The sequence below is a fragment of the Staurois parvus genome, unplaced genomic scaffold, assembly GCF_062004578.1.
Source record: "Staurois parvus isolate SC_StPar_1 unplaced genomic scaffold, SC_StPar_1.0 ptg000237l, whole genome shotgun sequence".
NCBI lineage: Eukaryota > Metazoa > Chordata > Amphibia > Anura > Ranidae > Staurois > Staurois parvus.
Window position 1 is genome coordinate 2,600,707 of NW_028318033.1, and position 17,405 is coordinate 2,618,111.

At 42.8% G+C, this 17,405-nt stretch overlaps 1 protein-coding gene across 14 annotated transcripts in view; it reads right to left on the minus strand.

Moving 5' to 3' along the window:
* RALGAPA1 (Ral GTPase activating protein catalytic subunit alpha 1) overlaps positions 1–17,405 on the minus strand; it is a 302,589-nt gene that overhangs the window by 235,317 nt on the left and 49,867 nt on the right. For all 14 annotated transcript variants that reach the window (XM_089680242.1, XM_089680241.1, XM_089680244.1 and 11 more), the window contains exon 2: positions 8,706–8,816. In XM_089680242.1, the coding sequence (XP_089536368.1) occupies positions 8,706–8,816 (111 nt within the window). The remainder of the gene's footprint in view (positions 1–8,705; positions 8,817–17,405) is intronic.

Consider the following 17,405-nt stretch of genomic DNA (forward strand, 5'->3'; position numbering starts at 1 on the left):
CAAAGGTCAGGGTCAAAGGTCAGGATTAAAAAAAAAAATTGGTGTCAGTTAGTGTTAATGTCAATGTCAGTGACAGTGTGTTTTATATAAAAAAAAAAAAAGACAAAAACAAAATGCGCACTGTTGTTTCTGGACTGTACTACGGGTACAAACAACAAATAACATACACATATATGGTATCGCTGCGATTGTCAAGAACTGGAGAATGTAATTTGAGTTGTTCTTTGGTGGTAGGTTATGGTCGTAACAAGAAACACACAGTTAAATTTAAAAAAATGATTTTTTTTACTATTTTGGCCCAGTTTTCCTTTAATAATAAAAAAAATTAGGAGCTATCCATGACCATTTACCACCAAATGAAAGCCCAATTTGTCCTGAAAAAAACAAGGTATAATCCACCTGGATGTACAAAGTAGTTGTGACGATATGTACGGTTTTACTAACACGTCAACGTTGCAGAATTGTGCTTAGGCATTTAGATTTGTTTTACCCTTAGGCGTGAAGGGGTTAATGGTAAACCGGACAAATAGAGAGGGTGAGCCTCCCTAATGGGGACACAGACAGCAGTAAAACAGCTGGTCTAATCCCCCTCCACTCTGTCCAAAGCTAGAAAAAAAAAAGAAAATCAGCCTTTAGTTATAGTTTAAATGCTGTACAGTTATCCAACAGAATCATTTATACAGCTGCAACACTTTCTTTTCAAGCTGATTTGCTGTGGTTACACATAGGTGTTTTCCAGCTGTATCCACTATCTGTCTAGGCTGCTGGAACACTTTAGCATGGGTTTTAGTGGCACCCTGTTTTATTTGTCTTGTAGTGCAGTGTTCGACCCAAGTGGTGCTAATCTGGTAGCTGGCCTAGAGAACAGCAATCCAGATATAGGACCCCAAGACTGATTAACTTTGCTCCCTTACATGTTCAGGGGTCATGAACGAAGGTATATCTTGTTCCAATTAAAGGCAGGCTCTATTATCAAAGTTCACCCGTGAAAAGGCAAAGTAACCAAGAGCTCAGCATTCAGCATTCCCAGATCAGTTTGTACAAATGTTTTGGAAGAATGCTCCACTGAATTGAATAGGTAACGTTTTACAAATGTTTTCAGGAAGTAGGTTTTTAAAATAGCTTAAAGACTAAGTTCACCTTTTAGGAAAAATAATAAATGCACATATTTTTGCAGAAAAAAAAAAAAACATGCATTTATCACTTTTTCCTTCAGGAGCCTGCAAAGGATTGTAACTGTGACCAGTGAATATCTGATATCACTCTCCTGCACACTCCCAACAGCTTTGTGGCTGTACCTCAGTACAGGCCAGTGTTTCTCAACTTTTTTTTCAGTCAAGGCACCCTTTAAAATTCTAGACAGTCCCGAGGCACCCTTCAAAATTCTGGACAGTCCCGAGGCACCCTTTAAAATTCTGGACAGTCCCGAAGCACCCTTTAAAATTCTGGACAGTCCCGAGGCACCCTTTAAAATTATGGACAGTCCCGAGGCACCCTTTAAAATTATGGACAGTCCCGAGGCACCCTTTAAAATTATGGACAGTCCCGAGGCACCCTTTAAAATTATGGACAGTCCCGAGGCACCCTTTAAAATTATGGACAGTCCCGAGGCACCCTTTAAAATTATGGACAGTCCCGAGGCACCCTTTAAAATTATGGACAGTCCCAAGGCACCCTTTAAAATTATGGGCAGTCCCTATGCACCCTTTAAAATTACGGACAGTCCCGAGGCACCCTTTAAAATTACGGACAGTCCCGAGGCACCCTTTAAAATTACGGACAGTCCCAAGGCACCCTTTAAAATTACGGACAGTCCCGAGGCACCCTTTAAAATTACGGACAGTCCCGAGGCACCCTTTAAAATTACGGACAGTCCCGAGGCACCCTTTAAAATTACGGACAGTCCCGAGGCACCCTTTAAAATTACGGACAGTCCCGAGGCACCCTTTAAAATTACGGACAGTCCCGAGGCACCCTTTCAAATTGGACAGTCCCGAGGCACCCTTTAAAATTATGGACAGTCCCGAGGCACCCTTTAAAATTATGGACAGTCCCGAGGCACCCTTTAAAATTATGGACAGTCCCGAGGCACCCTTTAAAATTATGGACAGTCTTGAGGCACCCCATTCTAAAATGTGAAAAACTACTCAAATATTTTTATATAAATAACACAGCAATATCCACACATGTAGGACACCCAACATTACAGGTGAATTATTCTTCCAAAGCAAATACACTTTTGCACACTGGTACTGACTAGTATTCCAGTGTTTCTCTTCTCCCTCAGTTTTTCTCCATCACTGAGCTAATGTGACCCCAGCACTGATGGAGAGGGGCAGGGGAGGGTCAAACTAGGATGCTGTGCAGGCAACTGACATCCTCCTTATCAACTGATGTCACTGGTTGTCAGGACGCCGGCGGCTAGAAGGTCGTAATGGTGCACAATGAAAACCTGTGACTTTGTGTAACTAAAAGGCAGGCTTGTTCCACCCACTAGCTTGTATACAAGTTTTGGGCAACTTTTAGACACTTTGCCAAGGGACCCCTGAAGAAACCTTAAGGCACCCTGGTTGAGAAAGGCAGGTACAGGCTTTAAGTTAGGAAGCTGGAGGGAGTGTGCATAGACTACAATTGAGCTGAGCAACGCACTCAGTCCACTGAGAACAATGGCACACGGGACTTATGGTTTACACATTCACAGATCTGCCTGCACAGTTGCGCCATTTTAAATGTGACAGCAGCTGTGGGTGAAAGAAACCCCTGCCTGCTATCACAGGGGAAGGCGATGCAGGAGGAGAGGGGGGCAGGAGTTGGAACATGTTACATGTAACACCCCAATTACAAATGAGGTGAACTTATCCTTTACGAATCAATGCCGTTGAAAATAATATGTACCAATGTATGGGATCAGGAAAGACAAAATTCCACTTTTAAAAAGATTTTGATTTTAACTTAATTGGAAATTCTGAAAAAAAAAAAACCCTCCAGTCCAGGAGTGCAGCTTCATCCCCCCCCAAATACCTTGCATTTGTACTATTTCAAACGTGTAACAGTGGTTCAGAGTACTCTCAACCGCCCACCTCACGCCCTCGGTCTCTGCCCGAATCACACACCTACTGAGCAACATATCAGACTGGATGTCGCTCCACTTCCTTAAACTGAACCTCTCCAAAACCGAGTTTCTTTTCTTCCCCCCAGCCCGGACCCCACCCCCCATTGACTTCTCCATCACATCCAACAACACCAATATCAAACCCGCCCTGCAGGCCAGAGTACTTGGTGTCATTCTGGACTCCAACCTATCCTTCCAGCCCCAAGTCCAATCTTTAACAAACTCGTGCAGACTCCACCTCCGCAACATCGCCAAAATCCGCACGTTCCTAACCCCAGAAACCACTAAACAGCTCATCCACTCCCTCATCATATCACGACTCGACTACTGCAACTCCCTCCTCACTGGCCTACCTCGCCGCTGGCTATCCCCGCTTCAGAAGATCCTGAATACGGCTGCCAGACTCATTCACCTTTCCAACCACTCCATCTCCGCCACCCCCCTCTGCCAATCCCTCCACTGGCTTCCGACTGCGCAACGGATCAAATTCAAAATCCTAACACTGACGTACAAAGCTGTCCACCATACTGCCCCGAACTACATCACTGACCTAATATCCAAGTACCGTCCAGCACGCACACTCCGCTCCTCACAAGATCTCCTTCTCTCTAGTTCCCTGGTCTCCTCCTCCCATGCCCGCCTCCAGGACTTCTCCAGGGTGTCACCCATCCTCTGGAACTCCCTGCCCCAACCTATCAGATTATCACCTACTCTCCTCTCCTTTAGGCGCACCCTGAAAACCCATCTCTTCAGGGAAGCCTACCCCACCCCCTGCTAACTTGACCGACCTCCTCCACTCTTCCCACCACTCCATCCCCCACAGCTATCTCCTCCTGTGCCACCATCCCCTCCCTCCTAGATTGTAAGCTCGAAAGAACAGGGCCCTCAATCCCCTCATGTTTTGCATTGTATTGGTATTTTTCTGTCACATGTTCTGTCCCCCTTTGTAATGTACAGCGCTGAGCGAACTATTGGCGCTTTATAAATACTGTATAATAATAATTTGGCACTTTTGCTTATTGCCATATCAGTCAAGCCTGCTCAGTGGACAATATAGAAGCAGAATCACATGACCTTGGCCACACATGTACAGTCCCCTCCTGTATGCATGCTCACAGTGTTAGAGTAACAGTATTGTGCACAGCAATCGAGCGCCGACTGGCTAAAAGTACTAACCACCGTTTTCCTAGGCTAGGTGTGCTGTATAAGTCATTATAGTGAACTAAAATAAAGGAGTAAACTAGTACAAGCTACATGTAAAACTACACGTGTGGTTCTTTCATAGCATACTGCACGTAAAAATGTACAGAAAATGCAATAACAACATGCATTTGCACACATTTTGTGCCTGTTGTGCTGCATTTGTATGGATTGTGTTGCAGTGTGAACGAAGCACATAGGAAAATATTGTTTTCTATGTGGCTCCACAGTGGCCTGCATTTATCCAGTGCAGAAAAATGCAGGTCACGAGACATCGTATGAATGAGCTGTTAAAGTGAAAGTCAAAACTGCCCTTTTTTTTCATCTTGGATATGGATAGTGTTAAAACCTGTCACTTTTTTGGCCATCTGGTCCATTAACTTCCTGTCCAACAGCCATAAAAAGGAAGCAAGGGAATCCCTGGTTGTAACTGGAACACTTTATTTCTATTCCTTATTTGGAGACAGCCCAAAATATGGGATTTTCTTTTACTTTCACTCTCAGAGAAACAGGACAAATAGAAAAGGTGAATCCCCCTAAGACCCCGGCTGCACTTGGTGCGACTTGGCATGCGATTTGGATACCATGAGACTTGCAAACTGCATGCCAGGATGCACCCTATTGTCTGCAATTACGGCATTCATATCGTTGCGGTTTCGACGTGGTCAGAGTCGCAACGATTTTTAAAATAGTACATGCACTACTTTTGGAGCGATTTGCATAGACATCTGTGTCAGATGTCTTGCAAATCGCACCAGAAATCGGCATGTCCCCCGACTTTGAAATCGTATGACTTCACAATTTCAAAGTCGGGCTTGATGTGACCGGGGTGTAATGGGGCGCACAGGCAGCAATAAAACCTGACAGATGTTGTAATCCAACTCCTCTATCCAAAACAAAAGAAAAAAATTGCCTTTAGTTATATTTTAATGATTTTCTTTGTATCAAATTGTGATTTTTTTTTTTATACTTGTCTGCATTTAAAGGGATTGTAAAGTTAATTGTTTTAAATAATAAACATGTCATACTCACCTGCTCTGTGCAATGATATTGCAGAGAGCAGCCCGAACCTCCTCTTCTGGGGTCCCCCGCTGGCACTCTAGGCACTTTGCAGTATGTTCTGTATACATTAGTGTAGCGCTCTAAGAAATATCATAAATACCATAAATACATAAAAAATATTAAATGAATGTGACTAGTGCTGTAATCTCCACAGTGTTCTTAAGCCACTAATAGCACTAAGAACGAACAAACCCAACAATATCAGAATATGCAGTATAAAGTATATAATAAAATAAATTAAATGTGACAAGTGCTGAAGTCTTCTCCGTGCTCTAATAATACTGAGTAATAAATAAGACGATAAAAAATAAAAGTGATAGTGTCACTCCAAACAATAAATAAATCAAATAGGTAACAGGTGACGGTGCCACTTCAACTTCATTCAATGTCCAATTTTTCTCATTAACATTCTTCTATTTAAAGTGTTCTTGATAACCATGCATAGTGTGTATAGGTAGTGCCACACGTGAACCAACACACTCTTATCCACTTTGGCTGAAATGCCTGCTCACCTCCTTCCTGCGACCCCAAGGGGCCCACAAGCCTTTAGGATCACCCTGGATCCTCAGGATTCCTGGTAATGGCACCTTCCTGATATTCCTCCTATCAGGTCTCCTCCACTCCTTCACTGCTATGCCTCCCAGGTTCCTCACCACCACCGAACCAGATACACAATTCAAATGCGCATAAATAGTAGTAAGCCTCTGGTCATGTCAGCGGCTCGGTCTCCATGACTGAAGCGATATCCCGGACAAAGCACACCCGACAAAAGATGACACCGACCGGCTCCTTGCCCTATCTGGAGTCGATGACACCGACGAGCTCCTTGCGACTCCAGATAGGGCAAGGAGCCGGTCGGTGTCATCTTTTGTCGGGTGTGCTTTGTCCGGGATATCGCTTCAGTCATGGAGACCGAGCCGCTGACATGACCAGAGGCTTACTACTATTTATGCGCATTTGAATTGTGTATCTGGTTCGGTGGTGGTGAGGAACCTGGGAGGCATAGCAGTGAAGGAGTGGAGGAGACCTGATAGGAGGAATATCAGGAAGGTGCCATTACCAGGAATCCTGAGGATCCAGGGTGATCCTAAAGGCTTGTGGGCCCCTTGGGGTCGCAGGAAGGAGGTGAGCAGGCATTTCAGCCAAAGTGGATAAGAGTGTGTTGGTTCACGTGTGGCACTACCTATACACACTATGCATGGTTATCAAGAACACTTTAAATAGAAGAATGTTAATGAGAAAAATTGGACATTGAATGAAGTTGAAGTGGCACCGTCACCTGTTACCTATTTGATTTATTTATTGTTTGGAGTGACACTATCACTTTTATTTTTTATCGTCTTATTTATTACTCAGTATTATTAGAGCACGGAGAAGACTTCAGCACTTGTCACATTTAATTTATTTTATTATATACTTTATACTGCATATTCTGATATTGTTGGGTTTGTTCGTTCTTAGTGCTATTAGTGGCTTAAGAACACTGTGGAGATTACAGCACTAGTCACATTCATTTAATATTTTTTATGTATTTATGGTATTTATGATATTTCTTAGAGCGCTACACTAATGTATACAGATTTTTACACTAATTAGGTTATTGGTTGGAGTGTCAGCAGCTTACTTATTAGGAGGGGGAACTGTCCATAGAAGCGCAGGAGGATCCATTATCACTTTGCAGTATGTTGTAAGCTTCCTATACTTCACACCTCTCTAGTGTACACATGGGGGTTTTTCTTTTTAAAAAAACTGAAGAGTGCAAAATCTGGTGCAGCTCGGCATAGAAATCAATCAGCTTCCAGGTTTTATTGCCAAAGCCCAACTGAACAAGCTGAAGTTAGAAGCTGATTGGCTACCATGCACCAGATCAGGGGTGCACCAGTTTTAGTAAATCTACCCCACGGAGTCATGTATTCTAGATTCCACATTGCTCAATTATGCACTTAAAATCCAAGTCACACCACTCTGCTGGACACGCTAGACTCCCCACAATTTGATGTAAATTATCTACCCCATATCATTCCATTTGACACACTGGGGTGGATTTGCTAAAGCTGGAGAGTGCAAAATCTGGTGCAGCTCTGCATAGAAACCAATCAACTTCCAGGTTTTATTGTCAAAGCTCAACTGAACAAGCTGAAATTAGAAGCTGATTGGCTTCTATGCACAGCTGCACCAGATTTTGCACTCTACAGCTTTAGTAAATCAACCTCAGGCTAGGTTCACATCTATGCAGTTTGCTTTTGAGCCGTTTCTGCATTGCGTTTCATTTCTGCATTGCGTTTCGTTTCTGCATTGCGTTTTTTTTTACCTTGTTGCTCGGCAGAATTAAAATGCAAAATGCATCAAAAACGCAGCAAACAGCATCAAAAACACTCTACAGGCATTTCTGCAGCGTTTCCATTGAAGTCTATAGAACCAAAAACGCAAACTTTTGAGTAAAAAAAAAAGCCCCTGACCGCTTCCAAAAAACGCACCGGGTGAAACCGCTGAGATGTGAACCTGTCCCATAGGAAATCATATTAAATGGTCTGTACTGCGTTTCTGGAAAATGCTTGGGTGTGAACCTAGGGTCACTGTGTACTGCATATGTTCAATATTCCACACCACTCAACTCCTAGACACCATTCTGCATATTCTACATAGCGCATCAATCCATTCTACATAGTATAATGTAAAAACTATACTCCACTATGCTTACTTTGCTGAAAATTATTAATGCACATCACTCCAGTCTGTACAAGGTAATGAATGACCTGCACACTTCACCAATCTACTTTGTGTTCTACTTTTAAAACACGCTGCATACCCTGTACATATCATTGTATATTCTATAACCACACAACTCCACTGTATTCTAATGTACATTATACTGTATATCTTAAACACAGTATGCCAGCCTCTCTCCAAAACCAAGTTTCATTCCTCATCACAGGCCCTCCTGCGCCCAAATGAGAACACTTATTTTTTTAGCAAATAGTGAGCACCTTTTAGTTCTATTTAGTAAACAGCCGACAAAAAAAGCCATTCAATGGAAAATGTACATTTCTTCTTTGCCTTTCTGGAAACACGTGCAAGTTGTCCCTTTAAAACCCATATGATATAACTGACTGGCCTCATCTGTTTTTTTACTGGCTATGGTAGCAGAAAAGCAGTTTCTGTACCCTACAATACCCATCCAAAACAGTACAAACAGGAGGCGCACTGTCACGTTGTAGAAACAAGTGCCATGGGACAGCCTGCACATTTCATAAGCCTAATCAAAAAAATAAAGGGTGAAGAGATCATTTTTATTAAAAAAAAAAATAGGACATTCAATTTACAGCCTTACCTTTTTGTTTCAAAGACGTTTCAATTATCACAAAGTTTTCAAAGAAAACATAGTAGATGTGCGAGAAGTTTTGTTCGAAAAATTGCTTGAGGTCAATGGATTCTGCATTTTCTACAAAGGAAACAAAAAATACAGAGATTAGAACTCTTCTACAAGAAGGTCACAATGTCTCCCAATGTCAACCTGCAGTCAAATGTCTCTATCTAGAATCTAACTAAAAGTGGCTCTAAAGAAGTGTGAAAAGCGGGGGCACTTAAACATTAAATGGTGAATAACACAAATGATGGCTATCAATTTAATACAGAAAGCTAGCAGAAAAACCTCTTCACACATACAGTCATGAAAAAGCAATCAGTTGCAAAACATTTTATTAATAGTAGAAGTAGAGGACAAGAGGTGATCACCATATTTACAGAGACCGTTGGGTCTCATAAGTACCTTAAAGAAGAAGTATCACCATAACATAAAAAATCCAATGTTGAAACCACTAGGGAACTAAAGGACCTAGTCCTGTTTTGATCAATATATATTATTTGCCAAATTTAATTTTATCAGTGTTGGTTGTAGCTCCAACCCAGGCTAAAGTCCAAATTGTGGGCGTTCCTATGAGGAAGCCACACCCAGCTTTTTAGCCACTGCCCCACCACCTTAGTAAAAAAATTTAAAATAAAATAATAAAAACTTTTTTTTAGAAAAAAGTTTTCGTGCAGTGTTCCACCTTGCCCTGCCAGCGCGGACTATGGCAAAATGGTTTGTATGGACAAATCCATACAAAGGAGGACACTGAGGAAGACGTTATACAAACTATACTGCCACAGTCAGTGCCAGAAGGCTGAGTGATCTGCTGTCTACTAGTAGTGGATGGACCTATGAAAACTTCTATCACATTCAGTGCAGAGCACTTCTCTGCTGTCAGAATACACTCATCAGCACCGACGGCTATAACCGCCAGCACCAATTGCGGGAGAAAATTCCAGCAGGCTGGTTGTATACAAGTCGATCAAGGTTGGGTGCAACCAAACTGCCCATAGATGGATTGAAATTCAGCTGGTCCCTGCTGAACCAGACAGATTTCACTCCATCTATGGCCGGCTCAAAGGCCTAGAATCATGGTGATAGAATTAATACTGTGTGGCACCTGGAGCAGCATTTTCTCCTAGAAAGGCAATATCTTCTATTATTCCTTTTTACCCATCCCTGCATGTCTGCCAATATAGATTAAAGCAGAGGTGGGCAACTGTGGCCCTCCAGCTGTTGGTGAACTACAAGTCCCATCATGCCTATGCCTTTGGGAGTCATGCTTGTAACTGTCAGTTTTGCAATGCCTCATGGGACTTGTAGTTCTACAACAGCTGGAGGGCCACAGTTGCCCACCCCTGTATTAAAGTTAATAACTGATTATACGTGGATTACAAAACCCCAACTCTACCTCCCACCCAACTTAAGGCTAGGTTCACACCTATGCAGTTTGCGTTCGCTCCGTTTCTGCAGTGCGTTTTGTGTTGCGTTCTTGCACATGCGTTTTTTTTCCCTTGTTGCTAGGCAGGAAAACACAGCAAAACCGCACTACATGCTTTTCTGCAGCATTTCCACTGAAGTCTATAGAACCAAAAACACAACTTTTTGCATTTACAAAAGTCCCTGACCATTTCCAAAAAATGCACCGGAGGAAAACACGGAGATGTGAATGTGTTCCATAGGAAATCATGTTAATTGGACTGTAGTGCATTTCTGCAAAACGCTGTGGGAAAACACTTGGGTGTGAACCTAGGATAAATAATTATTAAACCCAAAAGCAAATACATAATATATTGCAGTTTAAAAATCATTAGATGTGGTGGTTGCATTTGGTTTCTTTTTTAGGCATTTCCCCCTGTATTTACCTGGTGATCTGGCCATTAACCCCTCCTCCATTAGAGTACTCAGGATGAAGGATCACAGGGGGCACCTTTGGACAACAGCATGGTCAGTCTCTGAGGAGGGGAGCGATAGAGATACTAGAGCAGGCGTGTCAAACACAATTTCATCACGGGCCATATCAGCATATGGTTGCCCTCAGAGGGCCAGTTGTATCTATAAGACTAGATGTTCAGAGCACCCCATCCCCTGTACAACAGATTTCTGGAGCCCCATTACCATCAGAAATCAAGAATCCCCCACCTTCCCTTAAATCACAGTGCATCCCTCTTAACCTTGTGCTGCTATCAGAAAGAAGCTGGGTGCAGAGCTGGTAAGCAGAAAGTGCATGGTCTGGAAGAGGACCTCTGGAGGAGGGTTGGAGTTAGCTGCTGGAGTTTGATGAATGCTAAGACCAGGGGAGGTGGAAACAAGGGATGCTGCAGCTGCACAGAGGCACGCAGGGTCTGTAGTAGGAGTTCTGCCCTCCTCTCTGCTGCCGGCTGCTGAGACGGGGGGGGGGGGGCAGAGATGAGCCTCTCCGAGGCAGCACAGAGAAGCGTAGGATCTCGTGGAGGAGATCTGTCCTTCCTTCTGTTGAGACAAGGTAGGTGGGAAGAGGGTGCTGTAGCTGCAGGACAGGTGTGAGGGCCACCTGAAATGGCCTGGCAGGCTAGAATTTAGACACACTAAAACTGAAGCCAAACTCCAGCTCACACTGCATTTACATAAGCAGTTACAGCAATGTTTAATTTCTCTTTTGGGATAAAGGTTTTGCATATAAATAAAAAAAAAAAATATAAGAACAAAAGCTGATCATTGTAAGCACCCACCAGTGGTAAATAGTTTGTCTCATTCCTCTACTTGCTACATTTGCAGGAGAGGATGTACTGTTAGAAAACAGCAGACATACTGGCTGGATCACCAGGAAACAAGGTCTATAAAAGAAATTGAATGAATCACCACATCTAAGAATTGGTAAGCTGCAATAAAGTAAATGCTTGCTTTTGGGTTTAATACCACTTTAAAAGAACTAACTTCTTTTCGGTATACAGAGTGGTATCTCACAGGAAATTAATTAAAAAGGGACACTGGGTGCTTTGGAGCTCATCTGATTCTCTATTACAAAGCTAACCCAGCCCCACTGGAAGTGAAATCTTTTCTAGTGTATGACAAAGTTATACACTGTACTCCTTTATAGAACCTACAATAAAAAGTACCATTCCGGTGCCTGCAAAAGTGATAACTTCCAGAAGAAAGCAATCAGTTTGTAACAAACATTACCAGCAGTTGAGTGTGTGTTGAAGCCACCGCCGTCATAGACAAAAGCCTTATATCAGTGGCACCAAAAGCAGTAATCATCTCCATTACATGGATTGATGGGATTAGTAGTTAAAAAAAAAAAATAGGATTGTTTTACTGTCTTTTCGACTCACGGCAAGTGACCAGGGCACTGCAATGTTGGCAAGACCATCTGTACTTGCTGAAAATCAAAACTAATGCAAACAAAGAAATACATTTTTGTTTCTGGGTTTACATATACCTTAAAGAAGCTAAAAGTGCATTGAAAGAAAACTCCGTTTGATTTGACCATATTCAAAAATATACAGTACGTGTAATAAAAAAACACTGTACAGCACACAAATGCCTTTTCACATGTGTTTAAAGTGGAAAGTGGAAACCAAACCCTAGCAGGAGATGCAGCTTCTGAAGTCTAAAGCTATACCAAGCTGTACAAGACAATAAGAAAGGAAGTCCCTGCCCAGAGGCTCTAGAACTAAGATGACAGTTCAAATACACAGACACAGCAGGCAAGCAGAAAGAAAGGATATCAAGAATATGAAACACATTTCCTCAACCAAGCTTTAAACAGCTAGTTAAAAAGAATTTACAAATCTTTTGCAAAAACAACATTGCAACAAAAAAATTATATACACACAGTGTATAATATATATATATATATATATATATATACACATACACACACACATATATATATATACACATATACATACATACATACATACATGGAAACACCAGGTAAAAGAATGGAATTGTGATTGTCCATTCGCTGTATGTATGTAAAACAAACACACACATACACTTGCCAAAAGTATTGGGATGCCTGCCTTTACACACACATAAACAGTCTTAGTCCGTAGGGTTCAATATTGAGTTAGCCCACCCTTTGCAGCTATAACAGCTTCAACTCTTCTGAGAAGGCTGTCCACAAGGTTTAGGAGTGTGTCTATGGGAAGGTTTGACCATTCTTCCAGAAGCGCATTTGTGAGGTCAGGCACTGACGTCGGACAAGAAGGCCTGGCACGCAGTCTCCGCTCTAATTCATCCCAAAGGTGTTCTATCGGGTTGAGGTCAGGACTCTGCACAGGCCAGTCAAGTTCCTCCACCCCAAACTCGCTCATCATTGTCTTTATGGACCTTGCTTTGTGCACTGGTATGCAGTCATGTTGAAACAGGAAAGAGCCATCCCCAAACTGTTCCCACAAAGTTGGGAGCATGAAATTGTCCAAAATGTCTTGGTATGCTGACACCTTAAGAGTTCCCTTCACTGGAACTAAGGGACCAAACCTAATCCCTGAAAAACAACCCCACACCATAATCCCCCCTCCACTAAACGTTACACTTGGCACAATGCAGTAAGGCATGTACTGTTCTCCTGGCAACCGCCAAACTCAGACACATCCATCAGATTGCCAGACAGAGAAGAGTGATTCGTCATTTCAGAGAACATGTCTCCACTGCTCTAGAATCCAGTGGCGGCACGCTTTACACCCCTGCATCTGACACTTTGTATTGCACTTGGTGATGTAAGGATTGGATGCAGCTCTTCGGCCATGGAAACCCATTCCATGAAGCTCTCTATGCACTGTTGTACTAATCTGAAGGCCACACAAAGTTTGGAGGTCTTTGGCTATTGACTCTGTAGACAGTTGGCAACTTCTGCGCACTGTGCATATTAGCATGCGCTGACCCCACTGTCATTTTTACGTGGCCTACCACTTGGTAGCCGAGTTGCTGTTGTTCCCAGTTGCTTCCACTTTGTTATAATACCACTAACAGATGACTGTGGAATATTTAGTAACAAGGAAATGTCCTGGATGGACTTATTGCACAGGTGACAATCTATAACAGTACCACGCTCTAATTCACTGAGCTCCTGAGAGTGACCCATTCTTTCAAAAATGTTTGTAGAAGCAGTCTGCATGCCTAGGTGCTTGATTTTATACACCTGTGGTCATGGAGGTGACTGGAACATCTGAATCCAATGACACACAGTATAAAAAATAGCTACTCCCATCTGGGAGGCTCAACATGCATGCTGCAGTCTAATGTTTTACATCAGAAGGTGACTATGCTAACTATGCAATGTGGTCTGCAATGCAATTTGGGCACATATCTCCCAGGAAAGACTACCTACAGTGGCTACCACCAGGTACTGATACATGTTTTATGGAATCGTTCTTGCCAAGCTGATCTACACTCCATTCATAGCATCAACTCCTGAGGAAGTGAACTATTGATTCACAAAACACGTTGAGGTTTGCGATGCCATCCATCTATCTTCTGTAATGGCAAATGTATTGATTGACACCTGTATAAAGAGTTGCTCAACTACAGTATATAACTATTTGTGTGAAATTGTAAATCAGTCTTTGGTGCATAATTGCTTTTTAACTTTCCATGGTTTTATATGTTAAAGTGAATAATTTGTATATTTTATTCTGTGTGTTTGATGACCTGCAAAATGTCCCATGGGCACCAAGATTTGACTTTGCATAAAGTTCGAAGTGATGGAGGTACTGTATATAAGCATATGTACTAGAACTCATTATACAGCATCTGTGCTCCTGTAGTTGTGTTCAGTCTGTGCCCCGGACTGAAAACAAGATGCTGCAGGATTTTGGTTCATGTCTGGTCACCCAACAATCCCAGCTCTGGGGCTGGTGACCTGGTCTATAAGGTTCTGTAGTCCTGAGGAAGAGGGTTTGACCCTCGAAATGTGTTAGTGGTTTGGACGCTATGAGGTCTTCTCATACCATCAGTTGAGTACTGTGGACTTGAAGGCAGTCTCATTTACATATTTTGATACTCTAGTGCATGTCATGCATTTGTAGGTATATTCCTTGTAATATTTTTATTAAAATTGTGTTGTGGTAATGTGCTAGGTTGGTGCGCCCCCTCTTTATTGTTGATTTCTAGTACATGAAAGGATGCCCACAGACCTGAGGGGGCAGCAAGACGACTTGTACTATAGCTGCAAGCTAGCCAAGTAGGGAGTTAATCAAATCTGTAAGCACCACACCTAAACGCAGGAGGTTATTCTTTAGTTCTGTAGTAGTCTTATAGGTTCAGTGGAACCTATGTATTTATGGGTGGGCTAGTTCTGCTTCTCCAGTCCTGTATCAGTTGTCAGTATGCCTGGCTTTGAGTTTTAGGAAATCTTTTTGCTTCCCAGAACACAAGGAGATATTTGGGCCTGTTTCCTTGCAGTACACAGTTTTTCTTCCTATAAAGGGGAAATGCACTTTGCCTGACAGTCTGGCTTCAGTCTCTGTATTTATGCCCCTTTGCCCCTAACATTCTCATTATGGGGGTTTATATCTTTTTTTTTGCATGCTCAGTTTACCTCCATGGTGGTTATTCATCAGGATTAGGGTGTTAGATGTGAGAGGACTTTCCTCCCCCAGGTGTCTCCGACATAGGTTTTTAGCTACCTTGGCTTGTGTTGCCCCTGGGGGAAGGGAGGTCAGCTGTCAGACTTCCTATGGTAATAGGACCCTTCCTAGGCTCCCCAGGACCAGGTTGTCTCACCCATATAGAGAGTGTTAGCTGGTTGCCTACAAAGGTAGTCATTAAGACCTCTAGGGCAGCTAGCCTGTGGCACTGGCTAGCATGGAGTCTTTCAGGGCCAGGAGGTCTGACAGGAGTTGTTCTCCATTATCCTTTTCCACGGTTTATCATCCAAGACTGGCAAACCCAGATTTATTTTTCTTACATCTCCAATTGTTTGTTTAGTGTCCTTTTGATAGTTCACTCATCCTTTGGTGAGGGATTCGGGGTTCCTTTCCTCTAGAACAGGGGTCTCCAAACTTTCTAAAAAAATAGCCAGTTTACTGTCGTCCTGACTTTAGAAGGGCCATACAGTGGCCATTAGGAGTAAAAAAGGTCCCAACATCAGTAGGGAAAAACGATGCCCCATTGTTGGTGTCATTGGGAGGAATTGGACCCCATTGTTGATGTCATTGGGAAGAATTGTGTCCCATCATTGGTGTCATTGGGAAGAACTGTGTCCCATCATTGGTGTCATTGGGAGGAATTGTGTCCCATTGTTGGTGTCAGTGGTTGGGGTGAGGGGCATGCTCCATTGTTGGCATCAGTGGATGAAGTAGTGCCCCAAGGGCCAGATAAAAGCAAGCAGAGGGCCGTAGTTTGGAGTCCACTACACTAGAAGGTGCTCCTCTTTTTAGGATGCCTCCAAAAGGTGATTACCATCAATATCCCATTCAATGTAGGTTGATGGTCAGCCCTGTAATATGTATAGCGCTGGTATCACTCACTCAGACCATCACATCAGTCTAGATAAGGGGTCTTCAATCTTTTCAAACAAAAGGCCAGTTTATTGTCCCTCAGGCTTTAGAAGGGTCTGACTTTGCTCAGTTCCATCATTGGTATTAGTGGAAGCAATAATGTCCCATTATTGGTATGAACTGGAGGAATAGGGACCCATCACTGGCGTCTTAGGGAGGAAGCATCCAATTTACTGGTGTCAGTTTCAGGAATAGTGCCTCGTATCACTGGGAGAAATAATACCCCATCGTTGCGGTCAGTGGAAATAAGAATGCCTATTGTTGCTGTATAGTGACTTGTATTATTGGGAGAAATAGTGTCCCAAGGGCTGGATATTGCCAAGCAAAGGGCCACTTTAGGACGTTGAAGATTGGAGACCACTGGTTCAGATCCCTGCATAGGGATTTATATGATACAATTGCCGGTCCACTAATGGTCAACTGTGCAATGCTGTGCTGGACATCAGTCCTATGATGCCGCATCAGCCCCCTGTCAGTTCAGGAGCGTGATGATTAAGTGTTGGTCGGCAGATCAAAACTTCCAAAGAGCTCCAAAGGCTTTACTTTTGGGGGTGATCAACTGTTTGGTGCTTTAGTGGAAGATCTCATCCAAGCAGCAACTGGGGTAACATGCATTTTTTTGTAAGGTAAGGATTCACCATGCTAAAGTGGCTCCCTTCTCGTCAAAAAACGTCATTTTATGTTCATCCAAGACCCCTAATTCTCAGCATCCTAACAGCCCAAGAGTGCCGTCTACAGGTAATGTTCCATGGCTTGGAGGTGTAGACACCCCCCCCCTCACCTGCTAGCCAGAGTTGGGTGGGGTGTCGGCATTCAAAGTCCTTTGGAGAGCTCACATATCACAGGATGGGTTAAATATGGTTCCTTCTGCCAGCTAATGCCATTTCCAGATGTATGAGCCAGCAGAAAGAACCACAGCAGCTGGCATTGGAAGCAAGCATTTGATTCATCCAAAGATTGAATACTTGCAGTGGCTGGGGATCAGAGAAGGGGAACTGCCCACCCCAAAAAAGTTAAGTAAATAAAAGGTTTCTTTTACACTTAAGTCTTTTAGAAAAAAGTGATCCTGTGGGGATAATGAATATGTGTCGGTGATATCCAGGAAGTTTGTATGCGTGATCCTTCAAAAATTTTGTTCAGATTAATAGAAATAGACTAGAAATAATTAAAATTTAAATGTGAATATATGATTTTA